The sequence below is a fragment of the Manis pentadactyla genome, chromosome 6, assembly GCF_030020395.1.
Source record: "Manis pentadactyla isolate mManPen7 chromosome 6, mManPen7.hap1, whole genome shotgun sequence".
Lineage (NCBI taxonomy): Eukaryota > Metazoa > Chordata > Mammalia > Pholidota > Manidae > Manis > Manis pentadactyla.
This window is the reverse complement of record NC_080024.1, coordinates 105,324,218-105,345,850: the sequence shown is the minus strand read 5'-3', so window position 1 is coordinate 105,345,850 and position 21,633 is coordinate 105,324,218. Positions and strand designations below refer to the sequence as shown.

Genomic DNA, 21,633 nt, shown 5'->3' with positions numbered 1-21,633 from the left:
AAAATAAAAATAAAAAATAAAAAATCACCCCCAGTTGAGAACTACTTCCTTCCAGTAATGCACTTTGATTACATTAGTAGTGTAAAACTTTTCTTAGGTCCAAGATGAGCTGATAGACCATACAATATAATTTAGTTCTTTGGTTACTGGCTAGCAAGATCTGGGTCTTTTATACTGTGTTGTTGCTGTGACCTGCTTTAACTCCTGGATTTTTGTACTTCCCTGATGCCACAGTTAAGGTAGCCTACTCAAGCTTAAACAGTGTGTAGCCATTGATGAATTTTCCTTATGTCCTTTATTGGTGTTTAGTTGGACAGATTAAAATACTCAGCATTTCTGTTACTGATCAGCAGAATCATATTACCCAAATGGTCATGAAATTGTAGAGAGTTTATTCAGTTTTGAATTTTTTAAAGTACTTTAGATACTCAATAGTAAATTTAGATACTTACAAATAATAAATAAATACTCTTATTTATCCTCATAATTACTCCCATGAAGTAGCAAAGCAGCCACATTTCAGTTTTAAATGGGCAGTCTGAGGCTCAGGAGAAATGACTAGTTCAAGGTCACATGGCTATTAGCTTTCAGGTTTTTTTCAGTGTTTATAGGTGGTCTTCAAACAAAAGTCTCCCACTGGAGTTGTATCCACATAGCCCTGTCCACAGTTTTGAGAAGAGGGTCGTCATCTTTAAATCTAAATGGTCTTTTCAAACCAATAATTACTAAAATGTTATATTCTTCATTGGTTATATTTCCTGTATTTTAGAATTAGGAATGCTTGTATTTGCTTTATGTTAGGAGGAGAGGCTTGTTTTTGTTAGTTTTAAGGAAAGGAGAAAACTAGAAAAAGTGTGTGTGCATAAACTGCAATGCATGTGCATGCCCTTAGTACATCATTTTTACTCCATGGTGCTCTGTGTACAGTAATCAGTTATTTATACTTTCTCTTAGCATGTAGGTAATTAATTGGTTTGTGTAACTTATTCAGAAATATATGTAGGCTGTGGGATATGGGATAGCAGGGTCCCATTCCTTCAAAGATTTATGGTATATTGAGGAAATCAACATATAAGCAAATAATTCAGTACAGGGTGAGGACTGCAGTAATGAAAGATTCAAAGTGCTGTGCATATTTAAAAGGGCCGAAGAAAGTAAACTGTAAGAGTGAAGACAGAGAAACATAAGAAGGGGATGTTTAAGAAAGCACTAAGAACTTTTCAGTATTTCTTTAGTGCAGTGGTTCTCCAGTCTTCCTTTTCTCCCAGTACTGTCCTTTGGGATAGGACCTGTCACTGTGGCTGTCCAGGGACATACATGAGCAGAAAAGGGTGTAGTTCGAAAAAGTCCTTTGGTTTTTCCTACTTCTTCACCAAGTCACTTCTGCAGGCCTGTAAAGACTTTGAGCGGAAGAGGAATGGCCCAACAAGGGTGAGAACATGTTACAACGGGAGGCAGAAAGAACAGTCAGAATGGTATTGCTTTAGTACAGGTCAGCGGTGTAAATGGGTCTGTTTTCTGATGTTTGCTATAAAAAAAGTCCTTTCCTACAGCTGTCAGTGTTCAGCTGGCCCAGAATTTAAGCAAGAACCAGAAGTTTGTTCTGTTCTCCTGGAGCAGTGCAGCAGAGGGGAGGAAGAATGAAGAGACTTGAGCCAAGGGGGTGTACTTGTAAAGTCCTGACACTTGGTTCTTTTTTCTCACCTGAATATAGTACTAGAATAGTAACTACTTTGAGAGAGACACGTAATAGGATGTATGTATAGTAGCAAATTTTGAAAAAGCAGTTTTGCAGCTTTATAAATCATATGTTGTTTGGTCTTTTACAATTGCTGATACGAGATAGGAACCAGACATCCAGTGACAGGCAAATAATCACATAGAGGAGTCTTATGTGTCCAAAAGAGTAGTTTGGCAGTCATTCAAATTAAAGTTTTGAAGCTTTGTGATATGACAAAACCACAAGATATGGCATTGACAGTTAAAAAAAAACTTAGCAATAGAAAGTGGTATTTCTTAAGTCCCTTGTGTTAAGATGCGATAAAAAGTAAAGTTGCTTAGTGGTAACAGTATGGGAATTCATAAAGCTAAACACTTTTTAAACAGCAAACAAATAGCTAAACTTCTAATATCTGAGCTTTCTGCAGGATATTTATAAAGAAAGGGAGAAAAGAAGATAACAAAGTAGACATTCCTGGATCATTTTCTTAAAAATTTGTCAGAAAGATCTGTCTTAAGTGTTTCCTTGCTAGCTGGTTTGCTGTAATGAGACAAAGAAAGGAATTACAAACAATACATAATTTTTGTGGAGTAGATGGCTGTTTTAGTAAGTATTCTTTGCAATTCACTATGTTTTGATTGACATATATTACCAAAAAAAATACTATACTCCATATTATAAAGAGATTACTTAAAATGGATTAAAAATAATGCTTGAGATAATTTGAATAAACATTTAGCCAGCATACCCTCTAATACAGCATTTTTGGGAGTGGCCTTTCAGATTCTTGTGGAAATATGGAGACAGCCTATGTTTTGAAGTCTGGAGTATTTATCGTCTTGAACTTGTGTTCTCTGACAACTTGAGTTTTTCATTTATAGTATTTCTAATCGCTGTTAATGCTTTCCATGGCTATTAAACCATCATAATGTTCAAATTAATATTTAGCTCTTTTGATAGTAACTTCTTTCAGCTTTGTGTTATAACAGAAAAACCTAGGACAGGACGGATGCCAGGTTTGCTGCTAAGTGGTCCTTGGTGGTGATTAAACAATGTAGTTTAGGCCAACTGTAAATATTCTATGATTACACTCAAGGTTGACCATCACCACTGCTTCATTAGAGGATTCCCTTCACCCATTTTTTTTTCCATATTTCAAAAGTATGTGTAGTTTATATTCTTAAAGTAATACTTAGGGACTATTGTCTTAGTTATTTTATTTCAGTGATTTCGTGTGCTTAATTGTGAATTGTGAATTTCACTGTACTATCTTAACTAGGAATTGTCTTTGATTCCCTAGCCATATCCTGCAAACGAGAATTCCAAACTTGCCTCTGAGAAGGTGGATGACTATGAACATGCAGCAAAGTACATGAAGAACAGTCAAGTAAAGTTACCTTTGGTATGTTTTCATTTTTAACATATTCTATAGCCAATTTTAAAAAGCATATGTTATAGGGAAACTTAGGAAATTATTTCAATGGTTTTGAACAGTACTTGGGTTCACTGAGTTACAGATCACATACAAATCAGTCCACTTCCCCTAAGTTATGATGATTTTTTATAATCTATAGGCTATAGGTTAAAATGTACTTCATGAACTGTGAATAGAGTGATAGCTGAAGATGAGGAAAAAGTTAAAGGCTTGGTTATATTCCTTGCTATATCATTTTATCTTAACCTAAGTGCTATTAACTCATATGTTCCATAGGTAAAATTCAGGAGCTAATGATCTTAGATGGGAAAAAAATCCATCTTCATTTTCACTGACTTCTATGTGGAAGTTCACATTTTCTTTAATTATGGATGCAGCAATACCACAGTGTTGTTAGCTGTAGCCATGACTTTGTCACAGATATTTTCATCATACATTTTGGTGACATCTTAAACTATTTACATTCATCACTTCTTCAAAATGACAGTAATTACTAGAATTACCATTATTTCTTGTTAGTCAATGTATGTGCAGAAGCAGCACATATATTACTGTATCAAAGATTTTTTTGGTATTTTGATAAGATTTTAAATATAATTTCTATCCTTTGTATGATATGTACTTTATTTTGTGATTCCTTTTGTAAAAATACGAAAATCTTCCTCTTGTAATACTATTTGATGTTTTGAGATAAGCTTTTTTATTTTTCATTTTCCAAGTTAAAAATTTAAGGTAGTTGCTTTTTCCAGTTACACACACTTGGAATACCCTCTACACAAATTCACCCTTTGAGAATCAGCGGTTTAGAGAATTTGGCAGGAGTGTAAAAGTGGTAAGAAGATGACACTAAACATTAATCTCACTGATTTCTTCTGTATGTTCAGATCACAATATTCAGTTAATTGTATGTTCAGTGAAGTTAGGGTTGTTTGGGCACCTCTGTCCATTACTGAAAGAAGCATAGATATACTTCCATATTCAATCTAAATTTTCTTTCTTTCTTTGTAATTTTAGGGAACCTTAAGTAAATCAGAATGGGAAGCTACAAGTAAGTATATCATCTGTGTACATTTACTGATATTTTCAAAGATTGTTTCAAAGTGATCATTAAAATCTGAAAACTGTAGAATTTTTCTGACATATTAGTTGTGTGTGTTTATGTTTAGAAACCCCTGTATGTATGTGTAATACCCCCTTTCTTGCATAGCTGTTTAGTGCCAAGAGAAAATAGATGCAAGATGTTCCTTCAGGTAGACTTTCACAAGCATTCTTAAACACTTTCATTGCCTGCTTGTTACTATTTGGCCATCTGTATATGATGTCTTTTCATCAGATTTCTATTGGAAATATGAGAACACATCTATGGATTTTATATAAGTCTGACCACTCTGATATTGACAGTGAAAGCATAATAAATAATAGAACCTTTAGTGAAGTAGCAGTGAGCAGGATATTCTTGAGCATTGTGGGACTGGGCACAGATATGGTATGGAGACATTCTGAAGTGATTTATCTATCTTCCAAAGAGAAGTAAGAAGCCTGGAAAATCTGTGAAGTCCTGTCGTTCTTCAGCAGATAGGTGCTAAGGAAGTTAGCTGCCAGAGCCTCATTGTTAAGATGATGAGAATACCCTTACATGGTTGCCCTGTGGACTTAAAAGGTAGTTCCAACTGTTCAGTTAAATGTTTGTTGATCATGTTGAATGCACAGTGGTCATCGAAGAAAACCCATTTGAAAAACATTGAGTATTACATTAAGTTCTGTGAGAGTCCTTTGGGGGGTAAAAAAGTAGACAAGTAAGGACCTTGTGCCTTCCACTGGAAGCAGACACAAATGCACTACTAGGCAAACTGTCCTAAGTGCTAAAGTTACTATAATGGGGAAAGCAGATGAAAGGGAGTCATCATTAATGAAAACTAATGAAATCTGGGAAATAATCATATTTGGTATTACTGAGTGTTTAACATGTACTCAAAGCACTACTGAAAGCTTTTCTTATAACTCATTTAATCCTCACAGCCTTGTGAGTTGACTACTATTAGTTTTATCTTCTTTTCACAGATAAGAAAGCAGTTAAATAACTTGACTAAAGTCGCATTGCTAATCCGTACTTGTGACCATGTCTCATGGAAGCCCATGTCAAAGGAAATTTTCTTAGGATTTGGTGAATTACAGAGAGAGGAAAAGGAAAGACAGGTTGGGCCAACATTTTGAGCCTATTTGTCTTAGAACATCAGTACCCTTACTAGAAATGGAACTGGGGGATATATTAGGGACATGATTCTCTTTGACAAACTGAGAAATGTGTGCATTGACTACCCATTGCATTACTTTGTTTAGAGAGGAAGTGAGCCAGCTCTCTTAGAGAGCCTGCCAATCCCAAAGTACAATGTAAGGAAAACAACTTTGGGCAAAGGTCATGATGGTGGTACTGGCTATAGTTTAGAACTGTATTTTTACATTAAATATAGACTTTAGGGATAACATGACAGTGAAGAATTGGATGGCACTCAAGACAGTTGAGGAAGAAACAGATTACGGATGTGAAAAGAGCATGAAAGGAGCAATGGCCAAATTGTACCAGGATCTACCATCTCGGGATTGACTAGTCTGCTGCTCTTTGGTGAATTGCGTACACTATTCTAAACTGGAGGGCTTCATGGGCTGGAGAACATCCTGCCTGATGTCACAGTCTAATAAGTGTAAGAAGCTATATTTTAAACTCCTACTAGTCTAATCATTAAGCAAGTATTACCAGAACTCGCTGCTCCTCTAGAAGATTCTTTAAATGTGATAGGACAATAGAGAATTGTTGCTAATTTGCTTTTAGAAGTGGTTCAAGATTTGTTTCTTTAAATCCCAGTTGAAATACCTGTGCCCTGTGCAGAAAGCATTTTATGCAATACCTGAGACTTTCAGGAAGTTTGAGTTACAAAGGAAAGAATTGGCGTTTTGAAATCAGACTGCATCTTAATGTTTTGAAATGACCCTATATTAGTGCAGGTCAGGACTGCCGTGTTGTTTGCAGTAGGTATAGGTGTGTCTGGGGTGGTTTGGCAGGGTTAGACTGCAAAAAGATAACATGGAGTATGGGGCAAGCTATGTGATACTGGCCTGTCCTAAATCTTTTGACATCCTTGTGAATGCTCTAGACTGCTTTGCTTCCTTATCTTCTAGAAGAATCTCTAGTGTTGATAGCACCCTGCCTGTTTTCTGTCCACCTGTCTGCTACACATCAGCCATATTTCATTTCCCTTGCAGAAAAATGGGGAACTAATAGATAAGGAGCAGAGAGTAGCATGACCAAAGTAGTACTTCAAAAAGAATGGTATGGTACTCCTGTATCTGTTGGATCAGAAGGGCAGAAAGATGGAGGATTGGGAGGCTATTTTGTGGTCTGCTATTGTTCATCCGTTCCCCGTTCCGAAGTTATCTCAAGGAGCATGGATGCCAAATTATGTGGCCTATTATCTTGACTCACTGCTTAAATGTCCTAGCACACACCTGAACATCCTTGTAATGTTTTAAGGAATTGTCATCTTTTCAGATACATTCTTACATAACGTCTGTTGGTATCTTATGAAAATATATAATAGAATTTGAACTTAAGTGTGATTCAAAACAGGGAACCAGAGATGTATTTACATGTCTTTGAATGAACACACATCAAAGCAGGTAACCTTATTTAAGGTGCTGGATTCATGCAGGAATATCACTGTTGGGGCCAGATAAAGAATATCTCAAAGAATCCACAATCATGGGGCTTTGGCTCAATCTCTTTACCAGGCCTTACAACACAACAGTTAGATAATTGGATGGATTTTACTGTGCTCCATATATATGTTCCTTAAAATTGTTCTTACTAGATTTTTGTTTTTTATTTTCCTGAATAGAAAACTTAAAAGTACCACTGTCAGTAGTGCTCCTAACAGTGCAGTTATTCTCTCTCGCTCGCTCCAGGTGAAAAGAATTATGTCATATTATTTTCTTTGCTTTCATTCTTTCCATTTTTCTTAATCTCAGACTGTTTTAGAGATTTTTAGAGCTGTTGAATTGGTTTTCTCAAAGGCTATATCACTCAATATTACAGTAGGTTGGTACTTGTTTTCATGTAAACAGATACAGTTCTGTATCTGCTTAAATGTCACTCAAAATAGTTGAGGAACTCTTAGAAATAATGGGATTTTTATCCTCTTCAAAAGCTGCTGGAGAATTTTCACCAAATTATGAACAGGACTGAGATGTTGTTTTGTTTACCCTGAGGATGTGAGAAACCAAGCTCTAACTTTTATTTATTTTCTTTTTAGGTATTTACTTGGTTTTTGCATTTGAGAAACAGCAGTGAGCACACATGCAGTAGCACGAGAGCAGCTGTGTTTCATCTTATGCAGGTCTGAACGATCCATCCTAGATTTGACAACTTTCTGTTTATTTTAATTGTCCTAAATGTGCAGGATGCAGCAGGAAAATGCCAGTGTATAAATTCAACGTTTGCTGTCTGTGACAGATGAACTTTTGTGTGTGTATATAAGAATGAATAGGGACCTTTGTCTTTAAAAATCTATTTTTAAGTAATTCTAAGAATTCCATCTATCTTTACTCTCTTAGCTCATAAAAATTATCACTTGTTAAAGCCACAGAACTCTTTCACAGAACTCTGATCTGTTCAATGTTTGTTTACAGTATTAAATTTATTGCAATTATAGAGTTGATGAGGGAGCATACTGGTTTGTGGGGCAGGGTGTGTGTGCTCATTTCCATAGTTTTGTTATATAGTGTGTTTCAAGGTTAAATGGTTTGCATTCTGTACAATTGAATATAAGTGTTCAATATATATTGCTAAACTTATAAGTTTAAAACTAAATTTTAGATGGTCATGAAAGTTATTTACCTGTAATTTTGGCCAATGATTACATTTCATTATAAGTAATAACTACTTTACTTGCTAATATGATGCATTTCTGGAACTGGATAGAACATTTCAGAGGCCAGCATAGAATTGTTTTGGATTTTAGAGGCTTTCTCTGAAGAATGTCCTACCATAGCAATTAATGTTTCTAGTTATCAAGAATGTAGTTAGACAGATTGACCTTTCTTTATTGAATAAAATGCCATAATTCTTTTTCTCAAGATTTAATGAAAATCTCTCTCATGTGAACATGTTGCACATTTTCTTCAGATTTATATGTGGTACGGCCACAGGAGGATGTGACTATAAAGGAAGCCTACAGATAGACTCTGATGAATTCTCTCTGAGGTTAGCTGTCAGTTACTGGCACTATGTGCTATAGGCCCATTACACACTTTGGCCCAAAAAGCAGCAGTTTCTCTTGTTCTTCTGTTAAAACGTGGACTTTGCACAGTGTAAGATCCAGCATCTCATCACTAACTAGAATTGCATTTGCCATTTCAGAACGATTACAGTTGTCAGCCCTGGCTTCTTGCTTGAGTCCTTCCAAAACTGACACCTAGGTGAACTATTGTCCTTACTTTACATCACCACTTAGAAAAATGTGGCAGTTTTTAGATGTAGTGAAAAACTTAGCAAAGCAGAGCAATTATTGCATATTCTTTTAAAAATCACTTATCCACTGCATGGTTTTAATAGACATTACTCTATAGAATTATCTAGAGTACTTGTTTAAAAATTATAGTCTCTTATTCATTTATATACATGAATTGTTCATGGTTTTAGAATAGCAGATCTTTTAGCAAGAGAACACAGGTTACCTACTTTTTGTTCCTTCTGCAGCCTGTCGATACCCAGTTTGCAAGGTTGGAGTTACTAATTTACAAAAATTCAGATTTTTTTGCCTTCGTGGTTTTTTGTAAGTCATTTGGGGAAATAAATTATAGTACTTCTTACTATGGTGGCTGCCATTAGCTAACTAAGATTTGGTAATGGTGCTGGGATGGAGGAGATAGTGAGCTTTTACTGTTACATGTATCTCCAAGTTCATTGTAGTTCTGCTGAACATGCCAGAATGTATTTCGATAGTTCAATGGAGTATGAAAGCTGTATTATTTCCTATCACTATTCTCATTTAGTGGTCTTAGCTAATCCTAAACAAGTAATAAAACATATTTTTAGCTGCCTCCTGCTCATTCTACTCCATGAATGATTTGGGGGAGAGAATTCCCCCAAATGCTGGAGTAATTGGTAGTAATACAAAACAGAGAAAAGGAAGCTGGAGGCCCCAGGGCCTCCAGTGGGTAGAAAGGAACAAAAGGAGCCCAAGTGTACCATGCAAGGCTCTGGGGACTGAGTGAGCCGTGTGTGTGCAGAAGGGGTGCAGAACCATGCCTGGACGATGCCCTTTCCTTTGACCTCTGTTGGCCTCATTTCCTTTTCTGTTCTTTACTCTCTGACATCTCCTTGTTACAATTAAGTGGGAAGTGACTGAAGAAGAAACAGTTAGGAAAAGGTAATCCCTACCCACCATCTCCCCTCACCAAGATAAAAGCTTTGCACATAATATACATGCAGTCTCTGTATTTGGTGATTTTTCTATTCAAGACTTGGAGTAATTGTTATGAAAGGGGCATGGCTTTCCCCGTTGGGTCGCTGAAGTAGTTCATGATAATGACTGCAGGGCATTACCTGCCATTCAGTGTGTCCTTGGTGAAAGTGGAAATGAAGATCAAGTCAGTCACTTGTCGACAGACACCACCTAAGATTGGGGGGATTGATTTGGGAGCATAGCTGGATTCTGATATAACTAGAACACTCAAATTGAATTCTTTGGGTCTAGAATAAGGGAAGGCACAATGTAGCCACAGTGTTCATGGAGAGAGAAACTAGCCATTTCCAGCTGCATCCAAATGGGAGGTGTTTGGTGCCCAGTTTCTAGTGTGACTCCCCAAAGAAGTTTGCCTTCAGGGAGAGAAGGCATTGATTGGAGACTTCAACTTTTATCAACTAATCTGTGTTATTACTTTAAAAGGCAGATTATCAGTACTGAGTCCTAGTCCACCACTTCCCCAGACCTGGAAATGGAACACATGATTGCTGTGTAAATTTGTGTTCCAGCATTAAAAGAGCATCAGAGCAGAGATGTACAAAGCAGTGGGCTTTGAGGCAGGGTATGCAGTTGATCACCAGTGGAGAGGCAGAACAAGCCTGCCAGTTCTTAGACATCAATCCAGATCTCCAGTCCCATTAGCTCTCCAGGGAGATTATTTTTCAGCTTTCTTAGCTGATTGCCATTATGGTATTTTGATATATCTTCAGATACCTGTCTCATAAAGATTTGGCTGCTTCTGTGGGTCTGCCTACAGGGAGAAAATGCCAGTGTGAATATTCTAGATTCTGAACTTCCCATTGTAGATGAACTCTTTGTTGTCTACCTCAGATTTTGTATCATGAGCCGGTCACTATCAAGGCCCTGGGTCTTCAAAATAGAGGTCAGGTCCAGGGACAAGGGTGCCATAATAAAAGTTTACCAAAATGCCTGTGGTAGTTTACTGGCCTTTGGTAAAATAGGAAGCATATGGTGTCACCACCTCCCTAGATGCTGTTATGTCAAAATACTTACACCTGGTAAGTTTCATTTCCCACCCTCTGACAGAGCAACATTTCTGATTCTCTGAAGGCAATGGATGCAATAGCTGCTACACTTAGTGATAGACTTTTTAGCAGGTATAACAGATATATTTGGGACTGGGCTGGGGAACAGCCAGCTCTCCACCTCGGGTCTTCCGTTTCTCCTCTGCTCCCATTCCATAGCCGTGAGGCATGTGTGCGTGCTCTTCACTGCAATACTTAGCATATGTGGGATTCTCAGGAGTACTCCTCAGTTTCCCTGGGGAGACATGTGGGGGTCAGTCCCAAAGCCTGCTGCTCCTTACTTATCTTGGGGACAGCATACCTTAGATAAAGCCATGCTGACAGCTAACACTTACTAAGCTCCAACTTAATATTGTTTTTCTAAACGTTTTGTGCATTAACTTATTTAGATTTTTATAATAGCTGTATGAGGTAAGCACCATTACCCCTACTTTAATAATGAGGGAACTAAGGCACATAAGAGGGAAGGAATCATTTCTTTAGTCTGAATTGGTAATCCAGGCAGAGGCATTTTTGTTGAAGTATAATGTACAAACAAGTCCATGCTTTTTCACAAATGGAACACATGTATAATCAGCGTCCCAATCAGTAATATTACCAGCACCCAGAAGCCCCCCTTGCTTCCTTCTAGTTACTACTTCCCAAAGGGTAACCACTAACCTGACTTCTAAGAGCATAGATTGTTTTGTCTGTTTTTGGATATCATATGAATGGAACCAAGCAATATGTATTCTTTTATATCTGGCTTATTTGCCCAACATTACATTTGTTAGATTTTTGTTGCATGTATTTGTTCCATGCTTCCCATGGCTGTATAGTAATCCATTGTGTTAATAAACTGCATATTTATCTGATGGATGTTTTGTTCATTCCCAGCTTGGGAACTATCAGTAGTAACACTGCTTCAAATATTCCAGTACATGAACTCTAGTGCACATAGGTACCCATTCCTGTCTAGGAGTGGAGTTGCCGGGTCACAGTATATACATTATACTCAGCTTTCTGGATATTGTCGGTTTTCCAAACTTACAGTTGTTCCACATATTTGCCAACAATCAGCCTTTTTCTTTCTGGCAGGCATTGTGGGTAAAACTGCAGTATTTCCAGAACCTCTCACCTGGCCTTAGTGCATCTCTATATCAATAGTTGTTTCCAAGTTTGGAGAGAAATGGTCCATCTCCATATCAGTAGGTGATTACAAGGGGGAACCAGGGCATATCTGGGCCGGAGAGGTAGGGTGGGGTCCCTTTTTGCAGCCAGGTCACAAGAGACATGGGCAAGCAGAAGTGGATGACTGCTTGTAAGCAATAAACGAGTTTCTCCCACTTTATTTCTCCCTTTGATTTTGGCTTCAAAGGTTATTTCCCCTGGGCTGGGAACATACAATTCCCCCCACCCTGTGAAGTTACACCTGGTGGTAGTTGCTAGTACCTCTGAACCCAAAATCTGTCTTTGTGGGTGCAACACTTGGGCAGGCTGCTACTGGAGTTGGTGGTGAAATACACAGAAACCCTCCTGTGGATGGTGGGGAGGCCCTGGTGGCTGCTGTGGTGGGGAGTGATGACTCACCCTCCCCTCTGGCAGTGGTGGATGGTACGGCTTCACCCAGGAGCCCCCTGTTCATGGGGCTTCCACTTGGGGAGCCCCTAGTGGGAAGTTGATCTAGGAAAACACCTCCTGGATGAGTAGGCCCTTGGAGACATCAGAGTTGTGGAATAAGCCCTCCGTGAGATAGAAGACTGCTTAGAGGCCCTGAGTAGCCGTGTAGCAGCCAGCATTGTGGGAATGATAGTGGAAAGGGTTTTTGAGGGGAGAGAGAGAGACACTTTGACATCGCTTGGAGGAGCTGGACAATGACATGGGATGTCCTTAAGAAAGACAGTTGTTGAGAAGACAGGTTGTGCTACTGGAAGATACGATAGCAGCAAGGGAGGAGGCAGCAGGAGAATCCGTGTTGCAAGAGGCCTTGGGGAGGTGGAGGATATAGCATTGCCTTCAGCCCTGGAGATAGTAGAGGACATGTTAGGGAAATATGAGGGGGTGGAGCGGAGAGCAGAACTGTTACTGAGGTCCCCGCCTGAGGCACCAGCCTTTCCCTTACTGAAGGCCTGCCAGGTTGTAAATAAAGTAAAAACGCAACAACCTTGGGCTCCTCAGGAAGAGGCCACCCCCTCCACAGGTTGTAGAGCACTCCATGCTCTGCCCCTATACCCAGGATGAGCTCATGGACATAGCATTTGGTTTCAGCAGAAGCTGTTGGAACCTCTACCTACATGGCATTTGTGTCTCTGGGATATGGGGGTGGAAAACATTGTTACATTGGCTTCAGAAACTAGTAGACTGGCTTCCCTGATGACTCACCCCTCCCTCTGGCAGTGGTTGCAAAGTGCCCATCCCACCTCAGGGAATAAGGTACTTCTGGAATAGCTGACAGCTGCCATCAGGGCAGGTTAGCCTAATCAGGGTGATTTATACATACCACTAGCTTGAAAATGTATGCAGAGCTCCAGCAGATGTTACAGGAGTTGGGCATGAAAAATATAATCTATAATATGGGCCTCCAGGGCCCTGATGAGGAGTTGTTCACCATAGGAATGATTGGTGCTCCATACAGCACCCCCATCTCACTTTGGATCCCTAGTGACTATTCCTGCCCCCCATAGGGCAACCCATAACTGAGGCTACTCGTACTTTAGCAGATCTGGGGGAGGTTGAAACAATAAGAGCACAGAAGGAAGAATGGGCTATGACTGAAAGGAGAGGTGCAAAGATCCCCATGGAGGTCTCCAGATGTGGGTGGATTTGATAAAGGCTGGGTAGTAAAATAAAAATTTCATGTGCAGCCCAGTAGGATCTTGTTGGAGTGGCACCAGTTAAAGCCAGAGCAGCAGTTCCAGTTGCTGAGGTCCGGAGCACAGAAGCCAGATGCAAAACCCCATGTCTGGCCTATGTCCCTGAAAGACTTCCTGAGGGAGAGTACTCAGGCTCCGCCTGGGCCTCACCCCCACAGGAGGATAATTGGGCATTGTGGTTTGACTGAGGGTGGGGGTCAAGGCCCCCACCTTGGGGAACACAGTGGAGACTGGAGGCCACATGTAGAATTAGCAATTCACTGGTTACCTGTGAATGTATAACGTGTCCTGGCACTGATGGACACAGGAGCTGAACGTTCTCTGATTTATGGCAACCTGGAGTATTTTCCTGGGACCCCTGCTGTGATAGATGGCTATGGGGGTAAGGCAATTAGAGTGAAGAAAGCCCAAATCCCATTGAGGATAGGATTTACCTCCAAAGGAGTATACTGTATACATTTCTCCCATCCAGAAATATATTTGGGGGGTTCATACCCTGCAGGGCCTGTGGTTACAGACCACTGTAGGTGAGTTCAGACTGAGGGTACATGTAGTAAAGGCAGTTCTGAGGGGACATGCTAAGCACCCCCCTGTAGCTCTACCTGTACCTCAGTGGGTGACAAATACTAAGCAGTATAAATTGCCTGGGGGGGCACAAGAAGATTGGAGAAACTCTACAGGAATTGGAGAAGGTGGGCATCATAAAGCCCACTCATAGTCCTTTTAATTCCCTAGTGTGGCCAGTGAAAAAGCTGGACTGCTCCTGACACATGACCTTATATTATAGGGAATTGAATAAAGTCACACTGCCTTTGCATGCTGCTGTCCCTCTATAGCAGCCCTTATCAACACCCTCAATCATGAACTAGGGATGTATCTTTATGTTATGGACCTTGGTAATGCTTTCTTCTCTCTTGACATAGCACAGGAAAGTCAGGAAGAGTTTGCCTTCACGTGAGAAGGCTGGCAGTGGACATTCACTGTCCTTCCACAGGGATACATCCACAGTCCCACCATTTGTCACAGAGTTGTAGCCCAGGACTTGGCCACATGGAAGAATCCACAAAGGTGCAGCTGTATCACTACATTGATGATAATCGTGCTCACGTCTGATTCTCTTGCAGATCTAGAAGGGGCAGTTCCTAGACTGCTACAACATCTACAAGAGAGAGGATGGGCTGTGAAAAGCACCAAGGTCCAGGGAACTGGTTTGTCAGTAAAGTTCTTGGGGGTTGTCTGTTCAGTTAAAACTAAAGTTATTTCTGTAGCAGTTATAGACAAGGTCCAGGCTTTCCTTACCCCTACCATTATGGCAGTATTACAAGAGTTTTTCAGTGTTTTTGGCTACTGGAAAGTATTATCCCGCACTTGGCACAAATTCTGAAGCCCTTATACAGATTGATATGAAAGGACATCAGGTGGGACTGGGATGAAACATGGAGCTGCTTTTATTGCTGCTAAGTGAGCAGTCAAAACCGTACAGGCCTTGAGTGTAATGGGTTCATCAAGGCCCTGTGACCTAGATGTTCATGTACCCAAAGACGGTTATGGATGGGGCCCTTGGCAGCAGCTTGAATGGATACACCAATCTGTTGGGTTCAGGTCCCAACTATGGAAAGGAAGCAGAGGTCTGGTACACCTTAATAGAGAAGCAATTGGCTGCTGTGTACCATGCCTTGCTGGCCATGGAGCCCATCATGGAAAAGCTCCGACCAAAGTAGTAACTACCTATCCCATCATGGGGTGGGTGTGAGACTGAAAGCCTATGAAGTGGTGTGGCACAGATGCCTACACTGGCCAAATGGGGTGCATATTTCCAGCAGCATAGTGACCTTTCTACTAGCCCCTTAAGTGGAGAACTCCAGTGTTATTGGGGCCAGTGACCTATACCAGTGGAAAGCAGGAAGAACTTGCTTTGAGCCATTGGTAGCTGAGAGTCCTTATCAGGAGGGAAAAACCCCTATCCCTGAAGATGCTTCGACACAGATGGCTCCAGTCATGGGCAGCCCCACAGTGGAGGGCTGTGGCTTTCCATCCTAAGACTGATTAAATATGGATAGAGGACAGAGAGGGGAAGAGCAGTCAGTGGGCTGAGTTGCAGGCAGTATGGCTTGTGATCACCGAGGAAACCTCCCCTGTAAGTTGTCTGCACTGAAAGCTGGGCCTTCTAGCAGGGCTTAACCTTGTGGCTACCAACATGGTACCATACCACTTGGATGCTTGGTCATTGGCCCTTTTGAGGGCAAGAGTTGTGGCAAGACCTATGGGCCTCTGGTCAGACTGACAGTTGCCATATATCACGTAACTGTCCATTTTCCTTTGACATCCCCAGGGAATGATGAAGCAGACACATTGGCCCAGGTGCATTGGGTAAAAGTAAAGCTTTAGCCCAATGGTTACATCCACAATTGTTGCATGTGGTGCAAAAGACAATGTGGTCTGTAGCCTGGTGCTGGGGCTTGCTGTTAATCTTTGAAAAAGTCAGTAGAGCCTGGAATGATTGCCTTGTGTGCTCTAAGAGGGATTTACACTGAGTCCCACAGCAACATGTGACAATAGTAAAGGGGGAGATGCCTTACAATACTAAGGTGGCAGATTTGCTATATTGGGACTCTGCTCATTTCAGAAGGCTATCGGTATGCCATGACTTGTGTGAACACAGCTACTGGGCTGTTGGCTGCTTTTCCTGCATGTTGTGCATATCAGCAAACCATCAAAAGAGACCTAGAGCTTCTTTTTGCAGCCTATGCCTTGCCACAGGTAACTGAGAGTGATCAAGGTACCCACTTTACTGGACATGAGTTACAAGAATGGGTGCAGCAATTAGGAATAAAGTTTAAGTTTAATGTACCATATAACACTACCGGAGCAGGCATGATAGGTACAATGCCATTTTGAAATCTGGCCTGAAGTTGGACATCAGTAGTCTATGGAGCTGGCCACTTCGCTTATAGACAGTGCTATAGCATTTGAATGAGAAGCCCCGAAAAGGAGCCTTGAGTTCTGTGGACACGCTAACAACACATAGCTGCCTCTCCTATACAACTGTATATGGAAACCAAAGAGAAGTTACTGAAGCCAGAATATGACCAGCAGAGCAACATCCTGCTGCCAGCCCCAACTATGTGAAACCCTGGAGACTGTGTTGCGTGGATGTGGCTCTGGATATTCTGACACCTGGATCAACGATGGCTGACCCTTCTGGCACTTTGGGGAAAAGATCTGGAAGCTGGTCTCCTGTGTTCCTGGAGTGACAGCAGAATGGCCGCCAACGATCATGGTAGTGCACACAAAATGGCTGGGAGGTAAGAACATCTTATGGGGAAGTTTTGTTTTATCTTTATGGTCAGTGCATATACCTCCTGTAGCCCAATATATTGACCCAACTGTAACTCCCACAGGGCGGGAGGCGGTGAAGGTCTGGTATACTAGACCAGGAGGAGATCCCATTCCTGTCACTGTCCTTTCTCAGGACCACTCTCTTGCACGCATCCTCTCTGATGGACAAGATTTGCCTATGCCGGTGTCATTAAATCATATATCTTATGACCCTTAATTATTTTCTTCTACAGTCTCTGTGGCCTAGACCTCACCCCTGGCTACAGCTGCTGTTGGATGATTACTCTGAACTCCCTATACATTCAGCTACTGGCACCTGTGGAATGGGTGAGCTATGGACTTAATCTGTATAGGACTTTGAACTTAGCTTTTATTAGTTTGGTAACACTGCTTCAGCTTTCTTGCACAGGGGGCCATTGCAGAAGATGGGGAGTGACTAGATTATGAGGCGAGATACCTGGAGGGATGGGCTATAGGTAAAATTGCAATATTTCCAGAATCTCTAACATGGACTTAGTGTATCTCCATATCAATAGGTGCTTCCAAATGGTGGAGAGAAATAGTTCATCTCAATATCAATAAGTGATTACAAGAGAGAGCAAGGGTATTTCTGGACCTGAGAGATTGCATGGGAACACTTTTTGCATCTGGGTTGCAAGAGACATGGGCAAGCAGAAGTGTATGACTGCTTGTAAGCAATAAATGGGTTTCTCCCACTTCTCCCTGTGACTTATTACAGCTTCAAAAGTTACTTGCTTGGGCTGGGAGCATATTTTCTCCCCAGAGTTACAGACATGTAGTGGTGTCATTGTGGGTATAATTCTATTTCACTGATTATTAATGAGATTAAGAAATTTTCATGTGCCCTAATACCAAAACCAGGCAAAGAAAACACAGAAGAAGAAAATTACAGACCAATAACCCTGATGAACACAGATGCAAAAATAGTCAACAAAATATTAGCAAACCTAACTGAAAACACATCAAAAAGATCATCCATCATGATCAAGTAGGATTTATTCCAGGGATGCAATGATGGTACAATATTCGAAAATCCATCAACATCATCCACCACATCAACAAAAAGAAGGGCAGAAACCACAGGATCATCTCAATTGATGCTGAAAAAGCATTTGACAAAATTCAACATCCATTCATGATAAAAACTCTCAACAAAATGGGTATAGAGGGCAAGTTCCTCAAGATAATAAAGGCCATATATGACAAACCCACAGCCAACATCATACTTAATAGCAAGAAGCTGAAAGTTTTTTCTTTTAAGATTGGGAACAAGACAGGTATGCTCACTCTCCCCACTTTTATTTAATATAGTTCCGGAGGTCCTAGCCATGGCAATCAGACAACACAAAGAAATAAAAGATCCAGATTGGCAAGGAAGAAGTTAAACTGTTACTGTTTGCAGATGACATGATGTTGTACATAAAGAAAACCTAAAGAATCCACTCCAAAACTACTAGATCTAATACTTGAATTCAGCAAAGTTGCAGGATACAAAATTAATGCACAGAAATCTGTTGCATTCCTATACACTAATGATGAACTAGCAGAAAGAGAAATATGAAAACAATTCCATTCACAATTGCATCAAAAAGAACAAAAAATACCTAGAAATAAACCTAATCAAGGAAGTGAAAGACCTATGCCCTGAAAACTACAAGACACTCATGAGAGAAATTAAAGATTACCAATAAATGGAAAGACATACCATTCTTATGGACAGGAAGAATTAATATTGTCAAAATGGCCATCCTGCCTAAAGCAATCTACAGATTCAGTGCAATCCCTCTCAAAATACTGACACCATTCTTCAACAAACTAGAGCAAATAGTTCTAAAATTCACATGGAACCAAAGATCCCAAATCGCCAAAGCAATCCTGAGAAGGAAGAAAAAAGCTGGTGAGATTACGCTCCGGGACTTCAAGCTCTACTACAAAGCTGCAGTAATCAAGACGATTTGGTACTGGCACAAGAACAGCCCCACAGACCAGTGGAACAGAATAAAAAGCCCAGATATAAACCCAGTCATTTGAATGAGAACAGAATAGAAGGCCCAGATATAAATCCAAATTAATTAATATACAATAAAGGAGCCGTGGGGATATACAATTGGGTTAAATGACAGCCTCTTCAACAACTGGTGTTGGTAAAACTGAACAGCTACATGCAAGAGAATGAAACTGGATCACTGTCTGACCCCATATAGAAAAGTAAACTCCAAATGGATCAAAGACCTGAATGTAAGTCATGAAACCATAAAACACTTAGAAGAAAGCATAGGCAAAAATCTCTTGAATATAAACATGAGCAACTTTTTCCTGAATGCATCTCCTTGGGCAAGGGAAACAAAAGCAAAAATGAACAAATGGGACTACATCAAGCTAAAAAGCTTCTGTACAGGAAAAGATACCATCAGTAGAACAAAAAGGCATCCTACAGTATGGGAGGATTATTTGTAAATGACATCTGCCAAGGGATTGACATCCAAAATATATAAAGAACTCACATTCCTCAATACCCACAAAGCTAATAACCTGATTAAAAAATGAACAGACAATTCTCCAAAGAAAAAATTCAGATGGCAAGCAGGCACATGAAAAGATGCTCCACATCACTAATTATCAGGGAAATGTAAATTAAAACTACAATGAGATATCACCTCACACCAGTTAGGATGGCCAACATCAAAAATACTGGTACAGCATATGCTGATGAGGACGCGAAGAAAAGGGATCCCTCCTGCACTGTTGGTGGGAATGTAAACTAGTTCAGCAATTGTGGAAAGCAATATGAAGGTCCCTCAAAAAACTAAAAATAGAAATACCATTTGACCCATAAATTCAACACCTAGGAATTTACCCAAGAAATCAAGTTCTAAGATTCAAAAAGACATATGCACCCCTATGTTTATCACAGCACTATTTACAATAGCCAAGATATGGAAGCAACCTAAGTGTCCATCAGTAGATGGATGCATTAAGAAGAGGTGGTTCATATGCATAATGGAATACTATTCAGCCATAAGAAAGAATCAAATCCTACCATTTGCAGCAACATGGATGGAGCTAGAGGGTATTGTGCTGAGTGAAATAAGTCAGGCAGAGAAAGGCAAATACCAAATGATTTCCCTCATTTGTGGAGTATAAAAATGAAGCAAAACTGAAGGAACAAAACAGCAACAGACTCACAGACTCCAAGGGACTAGCAGTTACCAAAGGGGAGGTGGGTCAGGTGGGAGGGAGAAAGGGATTGAGGGGTATTATGATTAGCTCACATGGTGTGGGGGAGGTCACGGGGAAGACATTGTAGCACAGAGAAGACAAGCAGTGATGCTATGGCATCTTACTACGCTGATGGACAGTGATTGCAATGGGGCATAGAGGGGATTCAATAATATGGGTGAATGTAGTAACCACATCGTTTTTCTTGTGAAACCATCATAGGAGTGTATCTCAATGATACCTAAAAAAAAAAAAGAAATTTTCATGTGCCTATTGGCCTTTGTCCTCTTGTGAAATGTCTGTTCAAATTCTTGTCTGTTTTTCTGTTGGATGGACTGTCTTTATTTGTAGAAACTTGTTGGATTTTAAAAAGTATTTATTTTGGACACGAGCCCTTTGTTAAATGTATTGTGAGGTATACTTGATGAAAAGAAGTTCTTAATTTTTATTTATCAATATTCTCTTCATAGGTGCCATATTTTGCTTAAGAAATGTTTGCCTACTGAAAGATCTTGAAGATGTTCTATTTTCTTCTAAAATCTTTTTTGTATTACCTTTCAGTTTTAAATCTGAAATCTCACTAATTTTTGTTAATAGTGTAAGATGGGGGATTAAGGTACAAGTTTTCTGTTATGGATTTTTTAAATTATTATTTTGGTATCATTAATCTACAATTACATGAGGAACATTATGTTTACTAGACTCCCCCCAGCACCAAGTCCCCCCAAACACAAACCCCATTACAGTCACTGTCCATCAGCATTGTAAGATGCTGTAGATCACTACTTGTCTTCTCTGTGTTGAACAGCCCTCCGCATGCCACCCCCCACATTATACATGCTATTCATAATGCCCCCTTACTTTCCACCCCCCTTATCCCTCCCTTCCCGCCCATCCTCTCCAGTCCCTTTCCCGTGGTAACTGTTAGTCCATTCTTGGGTTCTGTGTTTCTGCTGTTTTGTTCATTCAGTTTTTTCTTTTGTTCTTATATTCCACAATATGAGTGAAACCATTTGGTACTTGTCCTTCTCCACCTGGCTTCTTTCACTGAGCATAATACCCTCTAGCTCCATCCATGTTGTTGCAAATGGTAGGATTTGTTTCCTTCGTATGGCTGAATAATATTCCATTATATATATGTACCACATCTTCTTTATACACTCATCTACTGATGGACATTTAGGTTGCTTCCATTTCTTGGCTATTGTAAATAGTGCTGCGATAAACAGGGGCGCATCTGTCTTTTTCAAACTGGGCTGCTGCATTCTTAGGGTAAATTCCTAGAAGTGGAATTCCTGGGTCAAATGATATTTCTATTTTGAGCTTTTTGAGGAACCTTCATACTGCTTCCCCAATGGTTGAACTAGTTTGCATTCCTACCAACAGTGTATGAGGTTTCCCCTTTCTCCACACCCTCGACAACATTTGTTGTTGTTTGTCTTTTGGATGGTGGCAATCCTTACTGGTGTGAGGGAATATC

General features: G+C 40.2%; 1 protein-coding gene across 2 annotated transcripts in view; it reads left to right on the top strand.

The window, feature by feature from the left end:
- RNMT (RNA guanine-7 methyltransferase) overlaps nucleotides 1-11,576 on the top strand; it is a 42,254-nt gene extending 30,678 nt beyond the window's left edge. Inside the window, exons 9-11 of one of the 2 annotated variants that reach the window (XM_036897259.2) lie at nucleotides 3,021-3,107; nucleotides 4,170-4,203; nucleotides 7,463-11,576. In XM_036897259.2, the coding sequence (XP_036753154.2) occupies nucleotides 3,021-3,107; nucleotides 4,170-4,203; nucleotides 7,463-7,500 (159 nt within the window). In that variant the 3' untranslated portion in view covers nucleotides 7,501-11,576. Of the gene's footprint in view, nucleotides 1-3,020; nucleotides 3,123-4,169; nucleotides 4,204-7,462 lie in introns of both variants that reach the window. The other variant, XM_036897258.2, reaches the window with a different exon arrangement.
- The last annotated feature ends 10,057 nt before the right edge of the window (nucleotides 11,577-21,633 follow it).